This window comes from Podarcis raffonei, chromosome 3, assembly GCF_027172205.1.
Source record: "Podarcis raffonei isolate rPodRaf1 chromosome 3, rPodRaf1.pri, whole genome shotgun sequence".
NCBI classification, from domain to species: Eukaryota; Metazoa; Chordata; class Lepidosauria; order Squamata; family Lacertidae; genus Podarcis; species Podarcis raffonei.
In genome coordinates this window covers 75701551-75717326 of record NC_070604.1, presented here as the reverse complement: position 1 = coordinate 75717326, position 15776 = coordinate 75701551, and the positions used below count along the sequence as shown (strand labels likewise).

The window sequence follows — 15776 nt, the reverse complement described above, 5'->3', positions numbered from 1 at the left end:
GATACTTGTGTACTGATATTTATGTGTTTGCCTTTATGGTTTATGGTTATTTTTTTACAATCTTTCCCAGTCTGCATCTGCATTAGAATTGTTTTTGGAGATTTTAGTTGTTTTTCGCTTTTGTGCTTGCTGCCCTGGGCTCCTTTGGAAGGGTAGGATAGATATTTAATCATAATACAGTGGTACCTCAGGTTACATATGCTTCAGCTTACATACACTTCAGGTTACAGACTCCGCTAACCCAGAAATAGTGCTTCAGGTTAAGAACTTTGCTTCAGGATGAGAACAGAAATCATGCTCTAGTGGCGCGGCAGCAGCAGGAGGCCCCATTAGCTAAAGTGGTGCTTCAGGTTAAGAACAGTTTCAGGTTAAGAACAGACCTCCAGAACGAATTAAGTACTTAACCTTAGGTACCACTGTAAGAGCTAAAAAAAATACTAGGAAATAATGGAATAAATCCAGTACAGCCATAGACATTGTTTACTCTCTGAATCAGCACTTCGGGTCCTACTTAATACTAGATATAGGATCGATTGAACTTTTATGCTTGTAGTTCAGTTTGCAATATGCAATGGAATTTGCATGGGGCCATTGGTAATCCTGTGTAAAATGCTCTTGGCATCTCATTAATGATGGTTGCCAGGTTCTGCGATACGTAGAACATAAGTTGTGGTGTTCAATCACTGGAGAGTAAAGTTAATGTCTTACATGACTGCCTAATATATTTGCTTGGGATGTTTTGGACTACAACTCCCATCAGCCCCAGACAGCATGGCCAGTGATAGTATAAGTTGTATTTTAAAACACCTGGACCGCACTAGGTTAGGGAAGGTTGTTCTAGAGAAACAACCCTGTAGGGGAAAGCTTCATAGGAAATAGAATGGTATTGCAAAAGCTATAGCAGCTTGATGAGCTGATTATGTGCAAGATTCTGATATAAGTGTTTAATGAAAGAAATGAAAAGAAAACCTCCCTATTAACACTTATTCAGAAACAATTATGCACAAAGATGTCTCTGTATAAAAAGTAAACTGACTTTTTATATTGACTTGCTATGTCCATAGACCCTGATTTAACCTTGGACTTGAAGTAATTTACAGTCATGGTGGTATTTTTTTTTCTAAACAAAGGGTTGCTTCTCCACTTCAATCCTGGGCAGATGACACAGAAGTCACTGCATTTTCTAATTTGCCAAGTTGTTTCAGCAATATATACAAGAAGTTTGGGGATTACAGACACGTTGTGATATTGTTCCTCATGCCCAGTTTTGTCTTCCTGCTGTGCTTAAGCTCATTGGTTAAGCTACAGACAGCAGTCCGTCCTCAGTTCTGAATGTCTTTTCTTTTGTGGTTTTAAAGCAGTTCCTTAGAATGACTTTAGCATAGGTTTTGTGGTTTTCTGAGAGCCTGGTCTGGTACAACACTTAACTTTACTAAACTTCTGCAGTATTATTTGTAATACATCGATGCTTTGACTTCTTCTGGCTTTTCTTTTTCCTCTGTCAGCAAAGTGACTTCAAGTTATTTAAGTAGAGCACATTTTGAAGCTGTGGACACACATTCATATGGGGAGAGAAATTGGAGCTTGTTTTTATGGAAAATTGAAGATTACAATCCTAAATCAACTTTTGCCGTTTTGTAACATACATTAAAACTTTTAAGTAAAATGCTTAGTGGTAAAACTCTATGGCCACACTCCAGCAAGTCCCTTCAGATGGAAAAGCTTTGGAAAGCTGCTGTTAGAAGAATAAAAAAGATGAAATCCCACCGAAAGCAAAAGTGATATTTCTCTGGATCGTAGCCTATAACAACTACATGTTGATGAGATAGATGAGATGCTGACTTTTACATCATATTAGTATAAGTCAGACAATCTCTTTTATGTAAAATTATCAAATCAGCCTGTAGTTAATAAATCATTCATTTTTAATGCAACATGATGCCCCAAGTTTCCTTATATGGTATCATTACGTATAAAATCCATAATTGTTTTGTTGTTGGGCACAAAGGCCATGATCCAGCACAGTTGTAAAGTACACTCTTAAGCTTGTTGTTATTGGTGGGCTTAAACATACTTCAGTCTGTGTTGGACTATGGATACCAACAGAATTTCCTTGTTTCAGTATCCTTCTGGTAGGAAAATATGTGGTGAGGGGACACCTAGCTACTTTAAATGAATTAAAATTTCTAGGGCTTGATGAGCTACACCCAAGGGTACTAAAGGAGCTTGCAGATGTAATCCCAGAGAGTCTGTCTACCATTTTTGAGAACAGGTGATGTCCTTGCAGGCTGGAGGTGAGTAAATGTTGTCCCCATTTTAAAAGGGGGGGGGGGAGTAGGCCCAAGTAACTACTGACCAGTCAGCTTGATGTCAATACCAGGAATATTCTAGAACAGATAATTAAACAGGCAGTTTGTGAGAACTTAGAAAAGGAAGCTTTGATTACTAAGACTCAGCATGGGCTTCTCAAAAACAAGTCATACCAGACAATTCTCTTTCTTTAAAAAAATAGAATTACAAGCTTGGTGGATCAGGGGAATGCTGTGGATGTAGTATACCTTGATTTCAGTTTGGCTTTTGACAAAGTCCTCCATGATTTTCTTATGGAGTAGTTGGTAAAATATGGGCTGGATGAGGTAACTGTTACATGGATTTGTAGCTGGTTGACTGACCAAACCCAAAGTGCTCACTAATGGTTCCTCATCATCTTGGAAGAAAGTGACAAGTGGGGTGCTGCAGGGATTTGTCCTGGGCCAACAACTTGGAAGAAAGAATTGAGGGGTGCTCATCCACTTTGCAGATGACACCAAACTAGGAGGTCGCTAATGCTGCAGAAGACAGAATGTCTAAAGGGCAGTCACGTGTTAGATGGAGTAAGCTTGTTTTCTCTTGCTCTGGTTGTGGACTCTCCTTCCTTGGAGGTTTTAAAGCAGAACTTGGATGGCCATCGGTTATGGATGCTTTAGCTGATATTCCTGTGTTATAGGGCGTTCCTTCCAACTCTGCAATTCTATGATTCTATAATCCTCCAATGCTGCTTATGTATATATGGCTCACAGCTAACAGCTTGCACAATACTATTCAATGTCTCTGAGGCTAAACAGGAATATAAATCTAGGTTTCCCAGTTCAAAGCTCAACATTAGCCAAGGAATCACACTGTCTCTTAAATTAAAGTAACTATCATAAATATAATTGCTGGTTCTTCCTTACCAGTCACTTAGAGGAAGTCATTTCTTCATTCTACAGCAGACAGAGAGAAGGAAAGAACACCCCTCCTCCTGTCTGTGTTGAGACCAGCTGCCTTTGAGTCTACCTTAACTGTCATTTAGTTGCAACCATTCCATCAGGCTACATGAACTATTAACTTCCCAGTTGCTCATTACAGAAACTATAACATTAAGAATTGGTACCTAAGTTTACTTTTTTCCTCTTCCCTACTCGTCCCCTTCTCTCTTTTGCATTGTGTCTTTTAGATTGGAAATATGAGAGCGGGAAGTGCCTTGTTTTTAATAGTTACGTAAGCCACTCTAAGAGCCTTTTTGGCTGAACAACAGGATAAAAATGCTCTAAATAAATAAAAAATTGTAACTAAATATTAGCAATTGCCACAAACTATTTGAGGTTGTTTGTCTGAAGTTGTGCTTGCTGGTGCATATTTCATTTGTAACCTCATTCTAAAAATGTGCATATACCTTTAGCAGGAAATGGTAGTATAGTTTTAGTTCTCATGTTAAAACTAAGGACTAAACTGCGTCGATTGTAACTATGTTAGAGACATGCCTTTAACTATGTTAGGGACATGCATTTGACTCTTATCCATGTTAAGCATAGAATCTTCTGCAGAAAAATAACAAAGAGCTTTTATTGTCCTAGCTGTGACTTTCACGCTAAGTATTATCTAATGCACCAAAATGCATATGGCTGGAATATGGATTCAGCAGTAGATTTGAGTGTCAGATAATATCTAGTGCACAGGTAGTTAACCTTTTTTTATTTTTTTATTTTTAAATAAATGTTTATTAAGGTTTTACAAAACAATAGATTCATCATTTCAAAATGTGTCATTTCCATACATAAAGCTCATATAAAAAACAAATACAACAGAGCAGAAGGAAAAAAAAAAAGAAGAAAAATAGGAAGAAGGAAAAAAGAAAAACCCACTTTCTTAAATTTATAAAGTTCCATGCCCCTCTGTCTTGACCTCCTCACATCCCCCTTTTTTGTGTTCCTCTTTATTCCAATCAAATTCAGCAAGTTCGAAACCTTATTTAAGCCACACTTAATTTTATATTCTTCTAATTATTATGTCCCAATTTTTCATTATTTTAGTCCATACCTCATCTTATATACTATGACATAATAATGTTCTGTTCATAGTCCCCTATCCTTTTTAACATTCTTCTTTTCATTCACATTTAACCAAATCACACAAACCCTGTTACCTTCGGTAGTTAACCTTTTTATACCTACCACCCACTAATGCATCTTTCTTGATGGTAAAATTTCCTTACCGCCCACCAGTGCTCGATGGAAGGAGGATTCAGCTTGTGCCGTAGAACCCCCTACCGCCTACCTAGAATCCTGAAACACCCACTATTGGGCCCACTATTGGGTGGTAGGGACCAGGCTGACAACCCATGATCTAATGTATGCCAAAGAATTGAGACACCAGTTTGCCATCTTGGAATAATTATGCACAGAGTAAGCTATGCTATCTTATCTATCCTTCCACTGATGTATGATAAAAGTGCAGGATATTATTTATGCAGAGATAACTTTGTCTGCTGCTGAAACCAAACATCATCCAGTAAAGAGCCTTACAATTACTTCGAAATAACATTGATTCCAAAGCTGTTGAAGATGCAGCTGCCATTGTGATGAATATACCTTTCAGATGGTTAATAGAGCAACAATGCCTGGTGAAAGAGGACAGCTTCTTTCACTACAGGGATCTGAAACACATATACCCATCTCTGTTTTATGAAGAGAATCTTGCAGGTTGCTTTTCATGATTGTTTTTGACACAGAAAAGGTTCATGGAGAGGCGTAGTCTTGCAAATCTGTGTTTTAGTTGTGATCCGCATTGCAGGGAGTTGCATTAGATGACCCTTGGAGTTCCTTCAAACTCTGCAGTTCTATGATTCTTTGAAATCTGGAGCTAATTTGGGGCAATAACATTTAATAACAGCACTTTGGGTAGACAGTTACCATGACAGTTACTGATGTAATGAGTTTTAACTTTTTTATATGGTTGTTATTATATGGTTTTATGTTTTGTTGTTGTAAGCTGCTTTGTTTTTTGTAAGGAGCAGTATACATTTTTTAAAAAAAATAAATAACTGGCCAATTTCACTTAAGGAACATCTTTGTTTTTCTGGTATTAGAGAGGGAAAATTTGTGGACCATTTTCTTTCACAACAATCCCACAGCAGAACTCCGTCTGGAAGAGCCACTGGAATTCTGATACTTTAATGTTTAAGTGATGACTAGGACTTAACCTCATTGTACACAATGAGACTTAATTCTGAGTAGACACAAATAGAATTGCACTGTAAATGAGATCAATAGGAATTCAGAGAATATTTGTATGAAATGGCTATAAACTATTAATGGCAAGGGCTTACAGTTACTTCTTTGTAAGAAAACACAACATTGGTAATACCAGATCTTATTTCTTCTAATATTTATATGACCTTTACCAGGAAGGAAAATATCCCTTTGTCAATGCCAACTATTGGAAGACATCTCAATTCTCATTGCCAATACTTTCCACATTTGGTATACTGGGAATAACCTCTTAGTTTCTTCCTAATGATTTTCCTACCTACACTTTACTTCAGCATTGTCTGTGTTTTAGCTCCTGTTAATGTGAATGAATTTGTTTATTTTGCTTGTGACATAATACCTCTAATTTGGTGATTCAAGCAACTAGCCTTCTCAGAAGTTGCTGCAGTAATTGAAAGCTGTTTCAAACAAGTGAAATTGTTCAGCCTTTGCTAAGATGCCTATACAATTTTTAGTGCAATTTCTTGATGGTTATTATCTCTTGCGTAGGATTCAGCAATTTTAAACTAATGTTTTGCAGGGATCAGCTTTTAGCAGTCAGCAATATGAAGCTTACAATCTTTTCTTAACAACAGCCATTGGTGATGGCATCAAGCTCTGGGATTTGAGAACACTGAGGTAACAACAGTTTATTTGAGCCTGTGCGCAAATGCTAACTGTGACAAAGGTGGTTGGATTGTCACTAGGCACTATGAATCTAGGATAATCTCTGTTTTTGTGAACAGCAAAGCCCATTCCCCCCCCCCTCATGTTCAATTTATATGTCTCTTTTTCTATCATGTTTATGTGAATTCTTTTTAACATTTATGTGTCTGCATATGCCTAGATATGTACTGATGATTCTGCAAATTTACGTTTTGTATAGAATAACAGTTACAGTCCAAAGCACCAGTAGACTCTGTAATATATAGAATCAGATTCTATTTTTACTCTAAACCATCCTGAAGCCTTCCAGATGTTTGGGACTACAGCTTCCATCTGTCCTGACCATTGACCATGCTGGCTGGAGCTAATGGAGTCCAAAACATCTAGAAGATGCCAGATTGAGGAAGGCTGCTGGGCAGAGCAATCCCAACCAGTCAATTATGCCAGAAGGCAGATGTGCTAGTATATGATCTTTGTAAATTTAAACTGCATCCTAATGGCTCCTCACCATCTGAGAGAGATTAGGCTGTGGCATATCCTGCTACCCCACACGCCTGGTTGAATTGACCTTCAGCTGGTGTAAGTGGCTTACCCTGGTATATCTACTTACACTGGCTGAGAGAAAACCTTCTTGCCATAAGGTAAGAAGGCAAAAGTTATGCCAGTGTAAAGGGCAAACACAGTGCTTGTTAAGAGTGGGAAATGAGAGTGTCACAGCCAGGGAGAGTTACGCTGCATCCTAACTCCATTCATTGGTCCCAACCACAGAGTTTGGTGTACACCATCAAAAATGCAAGTATAGCTAACATTTAAGCCACGAGAGTCAGTGGAAGGGCAGAAAATGCGGATTTACACTCCTCCTCCCTCAGCCCCTTCCCCAGCCAGGAGCAGTTAAGATACAGCTTATTTTTCGCCCTATAAGACGGACCCGACCATAAGACGCACCTAGTTTTAGAGGAGGAGAACAAGGGAAAAAATGTTCTCTCCCTCTCTGCGCAGCGCCTCTCCAGCAAAGCGGGAGGAGAAACGGAGCCACGTCCATTTCTCCTCCCGCTTTGCTGAAGGGGCGCTGCGCAGCTCTCGCTCTCTGCACAGCGCCTCTTCAGCACTGAAGAGGCGCTGCGCAGAGAGGGAAAGCTGCACAGTGCCTCTCCAGTGAAGTGAAGTCAGAACAGCAAGAGGGATCGCTGCGCAGCGAAAGCAGCGATCCCTCTTGCTCTTCTGGCTTCTGGGATAGCCGTGCCAAGCCTCTTCAGGGCAGGAGGAGCGTTCCTCCCGTTGCCCTGAAGAGGCTTCACGTGGCTATCCCTGAAGCCAGGAGAGCAAGAGGGATTGGTGTGCACCGATCCCTCTTGCTCTCCTGGCTTCAGCGATAGCTGCGCAGCCTGCATTCACTCCATAAGACGCACACACATTTCCCCTTACTTTTTAGGAGGGCAAAAGTGCGTCTTATAGAGCGAAAAATACGGTAATTTATACAAGAGGTGTTGGTGTGTATGTTACATTTCTTCAACATTTTAGAATATCAATTTTCCAGTTGTAAATAGCCCTGTGGTTTATGCAGTGGGTGATATATGAATAACTTAAATAAGTAAATAAACCTGCCTCTTGGTAGATTAGGATTGCTCTGTCCAAATGCAGGAACATTTTTAATACAGGTGCACTTAACCAGGGAGATGGTTTAAGTCACATTTTAAAATCTATGTACATTTAAGAGCGCACATGGCAGTGAATCCTATTCTAAAGCAACGGAACTTTGGAATTAGGTAATGAAACACACCCTTTTAATCTTGAAAACCTTTTTCATCTTATCTGACTTGAAAAGCATTTCATATGCAGATTAGAGCAGAAGAACAGAAAAAACATATATGGGGAAAACGGTGTTTATTATTGAATTGTAGAGGATGTAGAAGTGAAGTGTGTTTGAAAAACTGCTTTGGAAGAATGTGGCGGCCAGCTTAATATCAGTTGATTTTTTTGGTCATTGTTTTATAATTTAATCTTATCTTTTTTTAGAGAGGTTGTAAGAATGTGCCAAAATATAAAGGTTTATTACCCCTACCAAATGTCAAAAAGTAATAAAATGAGATACTTTGGGGGTTGGACTCTGTTACATCCTTATGTTTTTGTAATCAACTGGTCTAACTACAATTCATGAAAAATGAAAAATTGGAAAGTTTTTCACAGGTCACTTATCTGCTGCCTCCTTTTCAAACATTAATTTAAGTAAAGCAGTTGAATGGTAAAATAGTTAAAAGTAAAATCTGGGTAAGCAGTTTAACTGTTTTGTAGCTAATGGCCTTGCTGTATGATGTGTTATTAATGTTGTCAGGTCTTTTTTATAAGAGTCTTTCTTTCCACTCCTGTTTTTTGTTTTCTCCTCCCTTATTTCTGTTTCCACACAGTTTCTTTCAGTGGCATTAGTTGATTTGATGTGATGTCATAATGAGATTGTGTTAGTTGGTGGGTTATATCCCCAGCTGTCATTGACTTAGTGGGCTTAATATCCACTGTATGCTTAGAGGGCTTGTAGAGACTTTAGACCCTGAATTATAATTCTATAAATTCTGTGGGCCTTCAGTGTGAAAATACTAATTTCCACTAGCCCATCTTTTAGTGTACACCGTGGACTGTTGAATGAAATATTCAGAGGTTGTGAACCTTCTTCTAATGCATGATTAAACATAGAAGCAATTTGTTTATTTTTTAAAAAAGAAGTAGTGCTTTATTTATTTAATTAAACCCTTTCTGAAGGTGTGAACGTCATTACAAAGGTCATAGTAGCCGCTGTCACCCTTGTGGAATCGCTGTTTCTCCTTGTGGACAATTCATTGCCTGTGGATCTGAAGATAAATGTGTATGTATTAGTAGTTTATTTCTAGTGTATATATGCTATTGTAAATACAGAAAGTTTTGTGATCTCTTATAGCTTTTTGAACTTACAGGAATTTGGAATTGTTGACCTTTTAATTGATTCTTTTTTTTTTACCTGAACTAAATTCAAGAATTCCATCACATCTGTGTGTTTATTTGGATTTTGGAACTTGTTGCATATTTCATAAGTTAGCTATGCTATTTTATTATTTCATGGAGAGGATGCATCTGTTTATATGAAACTACACCTACTATGTCTGGTAAATCCAGGTGTGAGTCTGGGGAGTAGGTAGAAAGATGAAGACCAGGACTAAGGGAAATTGAATACTGTGAAAACATAGGCTGCCATTTCAGCTTTCCATGCAGGGAATGGGAAAGGAATTTTAAAGCAAGTTTTGAAAGCTTTTCCCTAATATATACAAGACTATAGTGTAAAAAATAAAATGGAAAATGGCACATTAAAAGATAAGATGCTGTGGCTTAGGCTATGCATGTTCTTGAAGAGTAATTACATGAGCTCTGAAGTATGGGAAGGGGTTGGGATACCGTTCTGAGGAAACTGAGCCAGGCCCAAATTGGCAAGATACCTATTTTAGTATTTATGTAATTAGGAGGAATGTTCTGTGGTTTTCCTCGGTATATTTGGGGAACAATAATGCAATTGAGGATGCTCCTCAAGGTGGTGATGGCTGATAATTCACTTCTACCTCTTTTAGGCTGGAGCATGCCCTACATCCTGAGCTTTGCCTCTTGTAATTACAGTTTGCCAACCCAGATTAAGTGGGAATAGCCTCCTGTTCACCCAATATGGATTTTATTATGTGATTCTGTGCAGAAGGGTCTCGCTCCCATCTCCCCATCAATTCTGTTGGCCAACAGTGATATTATTCTTGACTCTAAATTGTGGAATCCAGAAACAAATCTGTTATATAAGCTTCCTCTTTCCTGTTAAGCTTGCAACGATTGTTTTTGTGACATACGCAGTTCCATTTAGAGAGTTTAGTGCTTCACCTCTTCTTTTAAAGAAATGTGTAATGAATAAGAAGCCAAAAGAAGCAATAAAAGTAGGATTATTAATCATAAACTGCCTTCCACAAGTGTTGGATGGGGAAGAATATGTGTTTGCTGCGCTGCTTAAAAACAAAATGGAAACCATATTCCCTCTTGATTCTGGGACAGGTTACTGTAAACAAGAGTTTCAGGTGCTTTGCCTCCTCTTTCCTCCTTGTAAAAATAGGTTGGGGAGCTATGAACTAAGAGTTCTCCATTCTCCAAACCTCACTGCTCTACCACCCATTCACTTTGGGAGGCTACAGGGGGCTGCAGCCAAGAAGAGGGGTGTAAAAGTGCTGTTCTGTTTGCAGTTTGTTGAATTCAAGCTAGTATTTTAATTCTAGTGTTGTAGCCTTAGCTCTTTGAATGTTGTGAATTATAAAAGTACCTTAGAAGAATTCAGGAAAATAAATGTTTCATGGGGAGGAGGGTTGGAGAATAAAATTACAGCAGAATCCTAACCATGCCTACACAGAAGTAAGCCCCACTGAATTCAATGGGGCTGACTCCCAAGATAAGTGTAGTTAGAATTGCCACCTCAGTTACTAGGTGGTTAATTAGATGCCACCTTTCTCTAAGGTGAAAGTATACATAGGATTCCCAGGTGGTCTCCCATTTGAGCACTGACCAAACTCAGACCTATTTAACTTCACCATGGTAGTTATTATTATTATTATTATTTATTTCATTTATAAATTGCTTCCTGAAGTGATTTACTGTTGTCTCATGTGCCTTCAGACCATACTCTAGGAGTTAAGTTGACGGAGTGCTTGTGTCTGGTTCCAAAATTTACACACACTTAAATAATGGATAGGAGCATTCTGGATGACCTTCACCTTGCCCTGGGACCTGAGAGGTCATCCATGACAAGCATAGTGATGTTAAATTCTCAAGAATATTCTCACCTCACGCAGACTGTTAATATCCTATTTTTTTGGCCAGAGGAATGAGAATTATTAATATTACAGAGAATAAAAGTAATGCTTAGAAGAAGCCAAAAAGAATAAATATGTCCAGCATGAAGTGCAAATGTTTATCATGAACACTGAAAACTGGGATATGAACGTATACTCCTAAAAGTATGCCTTGTTTCTTGATTATTTCATTGGAGGTTTAGGCCAGAATAGTATGTGATAACTATGGCTTCAAATACTGGTTGTCACCAAACACCTGTAAAAAGGGGACTTAGGGGTGATTTCAAGTGGGAAAATGGCAAGCCAAGGAGTGCTGAACCTTTTCTTTGCTTGCTGCTTTTCCTCTGGCAGTGTCATGGTGGCCCCTGAATTCCATGAGGACCCTGCCCTTCCAGTGACCCAAGATTTGGGTGAGCAAGCCTTTGGGAATGACTCCCCCCCAGGTTGGCTTCTAGGAGATGCCCTGGAAGAACCTTCAGGGTAGGTTCTTGACCCACCCCTGGCCGATGAGTCCCCAGTCAAGTCAAGGGAAGGTTGAGTCACCCCCTTCCAATCCTCAATAGAAATGGTGCTAGGAGGTCCAAGCCCAGGCAGCTGTTGGTCAACAGAGTGCAAACCTGAGAGTCTAGTGTCACTGCTTGACTTGAGAAAAGGATTTCTTGAGAGTAATGGCATTCCTCAGTAGAAAGGGCTTTTAGAACAGACTTGAGTATGTGCATCTGGTGTTGGTTATGTAATATTCCTTCAGCTCCTGGAATCTTCTGACTGTCTTCTAGCTGCCACCCTCTAAATCTTGTGTTTGACCTCTGCTTTATACTGCTTGGTGCTATCATGTTTTGGACCTGAGTCTGCAACGGACTCTGTTGTGTAGTCTTGCCCTACTCCAGCTACACCGGCAGAAGTCGGAAAGGCAGCCTGTTTCCCCTGCTGCTTTGACAACCTTCTGTTTTCCAATTGAAATCACACATATACACATGATTTACATTAGTTTGGCAGGAACCACTGTTTGAAGAACTGCCACTGTAATGCAGTTAGGATTGGAGATGGCATAATCCTTAACCATTGTTAAGGCCAGGGATGAGAATTGATTCCATGAAGATAGGTGGCATGTGATTCCATAACCTGCTTCTGATCCCTTAACCATGATGTAAGCATTGGGGTGCTGCATTCTGTTGGTAGGCCAATAGAATTATTAAACAAAATTCCATGTTTGTTGTCTGAGATTCATCTGACTGGGTTGAAGTTGCCATTTAGTGTCTTCTAAAGTGACATGTTTTGTATTGCACAAGTAAAACATTTAAGAAAGTGCTTCAATAACATGGAAGCAGTGCTTCAGTAACATTTCCTGACTGTGTGTATGTTTTTCAAAAATTCATAGTTAAAATGCCCATCAATCATCCTCTAAGGCAGTGATGGCCAAACTTGGCCCTCCAGCTGTTTTGGGACTACAATTCCCATCATCCCTGACCACTGGTTCTGTTAGCTAGGGATGATGGGAGTTGTAGTCCCAAAACAGCTGGAAGGCCAAGTTTGGCCATCACTGCTCTAAGGTTTCTGACTGCACATGCAAAAAGGAGCTTCAAGTCTGTATTCAGCGATACACAGTGTCATTCTATGTGTTTACCCCATCTTCAGCCTCTTGTTACAATGTTATAGAAAATTAAACTAGAAAATGGATGGTAACTGGGCACATCTTCAACATATGTGGTATTATAGTGTCCCTGCTCAGCTCACAGAGATAGTGTGTTTCATTATCTACTTAAAAAAATATATATCTAGAAAGAATTTATATCTTGGTGCTTCTTTTTTGTAGCCCTAATATAACGACACCAGCAAATTCTCCTTTGAACCTAATTGGTTTTGAAAATGTGCTGAGAACAATCTGTACATTTCCAATAAAAGGAAACAGAAGTAGGTGTGAGGTTACATACTCAGGAAGGCCATATGGATGTGAATAGTAGAAGTAAACTATTTTTACTTCTAGCTGAACTGGGGCAAAGATGAAAAGGAAATATCAGTAGTTTCTGAATCAGTCATTTTCATTATTAGGAATAGGGTTAAATATGAAAAAGTGAATTTACTTTGGCTTTAGTAAACCAGATTTATATGCACATGTGAATTTTCACTATTTGTCCATTTCCTTCATGGCTCTTTTCCTCTCTTTATAACTTGAAGTTTTAAGGAAATGTGTAACTTCTACCACTAAATCACATACCTGATGGATTTTCAGAGTAACTGCTATTCATTTAGTATTTTTCCAGAAAATTTAGTATTTCAGAATTTCTTACTGGTTAGTAATGATTGTAGAACAACATGTGATTTTATCATTGGTTGTAAATCACTTTGAGTGGTCTTTTTTTAGCAGGAAGTGATACATAAATTTCATAAACCTAAACCTAACTTAAAGTAGTATGAATGCAATTGAAATCTAATAAAACTAATCAAGAGGTGGGGGCAGAAAGCAGTAAATGACTGCTACTACTGAGTGGAAACCAAGAGGAAGGAGAGCCTCATGATCTTACTAGTGGTTATCTGTTGTGTATGGCCCAAACAACCCCATGTAGGTGGAATTTTCTTCAATGCACTGGGTCTCACAAGGCCTTTGAAAAGGCTTTGCACTTCTCAGCACTGACACAAGTTGATGATAAGCTGTCTTCTGCATTTGGATGGATAAAAAGATAGAGTATAAAAATACTTGATGAATGTCTTCCTCTAATACTGTGTGTGTGTGTGTGTGTGTGTGTGGCAGCAGCGTGTGAAGCCAGTAACTTGTTCTTTCTGAAAAGAAGCTAGCACCATATTTCTAGCCTCAAGGAATTACATGTGTAATGTGTTTTAGACTGAGCTGCCCAAAGCATCAATTGAAAGTCCACCTTTATAGTATGGATATATCAGCGAGACTATGCAACTGCACTGACCATCAATTTACCTGTAGATGGAATTCTATATGATAGTTTTTTATCTATATAATTCCCTGAAGGACTGGATCCTCCTTTGTGTTACCTACTGAAGTGTATGTGGGTTCCCATGAAGTGAGACACAGTGATAACAGCAAGAAAGTTTATTGAAGTAACAGAACTGAACAACAGGGGCAAAGCAACTGCTTATATACTCTGAAGGCCTGGGCCACTCCTACTCTCAACGTGATTGGCTGTCTAAATTCCCAAGCTGCGAATCACAACTCAGAGTTTTAAGGGCCAATGGCAGTAGCCCAAATCCTGAAATGTTCTGTGATTGGATATCATGTATCAAATCAGAACATAAGGGCTCAGAATCCTTAGTCCAGACTCAAGCTCAGGCAAACACAGACCACTGAATACATAACACCTACAATGAAGGTACAACTCCTTGTTAACTAGTTGAGCTTCTTATCCATGAGAGGCTACTAATAGTGGTCTCTCAGCTTATCTCGGTGAAAATCATGTCATTGTAAATAAAAAGAAACAAGGTGGAAAAGCAGTTTAATATTTTTGGAGTTACTTGAGATATTACTAACATTACAGTTAAATTTATATATTGTAAATATATTGTAACTTAAAGTGTGATGAAAAAGAGTCTGTAAATACTTTTCATTCTGACCAAACTTAAATTTGATTCAGTGATTGAAATTTATATAATGGTATTTTTTTTTACACTACTGAAGCCTGCTTGTTGTTGTTTTTTCAAAAATGCAAATTACATTAGGTGCTTCTGACAGCTTTAATTGTGTGTTATTTCTTTCAGGCATATATATATGAGATGCATTCAAGCACTTATTCCCATAAATTGACTGGACACACAGAATCTGTCATCAATGTGGCTTTTAACCCTTCATCTCCTCAGGTATTTTTCTTTGTTTCTCATTTATGAATTTTAATTTCTAATTGCTTTTAGCATTAATCAGATACGGATTTCCTCCCACTGCTTTTTCCTATGCCGTCGTATTTTCTGTTATTAATATCATTAAGGGTCAATTATATTTGCCTTATTTATTAATGTTTGTGGAATGACTTTCCCACTGAAGTGCATCGTTCTCCAATTTTATATTCATTTAGCTGTCAGGTAAAAACCACACCTTTTGTCAGGTTTTAAGAGGCCAAGTTATGTCATTTTCATGGTGCAGCTAATTACATTATTTATATATTTCATTGGATTTATTTTGAATGCTTTGCACCACCTTGTCCCTATTCCTCCCAGTAAGCAACAATGACTACTTGCCAGGAAGCTAACATACCAGCTCCATTCCACCCAGCACGCCACTTCTGGTGACGTATAACATTTCTGAAAATACAATCGTTTCACAATTTAATATAACTGATTATTTGTAAGAAATGTGACTGTATTTCAGATAAAGTTATAGTCGTACCTTGGAAGTTGAACAGAATCTGTTCTGGAAGTCCGTTCGACTTCCAAAACATTTGAAAACCATATCGCGACTTCTGATTGGCTGCAGCCAATCAGAAGCCATGGAACCCCGTCGGAGGTTTGGGTTCCAAAAGAACGTTCACAAACTGGAACAATCACTTGCAACGTTCGAGAGCCAAAACGTCCGAGTTCCAGGGTGTTTGGGATCCAAGGTACGACTGTACTTTAATTGAATATATCCTGACTGATTACCAAGTAGGCATTGTAGTATGAATGTTTTAAAGGGACTTTTTCATTGTGTATTTTAATTAATTAAATTAATTTATTAAGAATCTTTATATTGTATAAACTTGTGTAATTTTTTTATGCTTGTAAACTG

General features: G+C 38.5%; 1 protein-coding gene across 4 annotated transcripts in view; it reads left to right on the top strand.

Moving 5' to 3' along the window:
• WDR27 (WD repeat domain 27) overlaps nt 1-15776 on the top strand; it is an 81115-nt gene that overhangs the window by 27611 nt on the left and 37728 nt on the right. For all 4 annotated transcript variants that reach the window (XM_053382430.1, XM_053382431.1, XM_053382432.1 and 1 more), the window contains exons 23-25: nt 6088-6185; nt 8967-9069; nt 14777-14875. In XM_053382430.1, coding sequence (XP_053238405.1) covers nt 6088-6185; nt 8967-9069; nt 14777-14875 — 300 coding nt within the window. The remainder of the gene's footprint in view (nt 1-6087; nt 6186-8966; nt 9070-14776; nt 14876-15776) is intronic.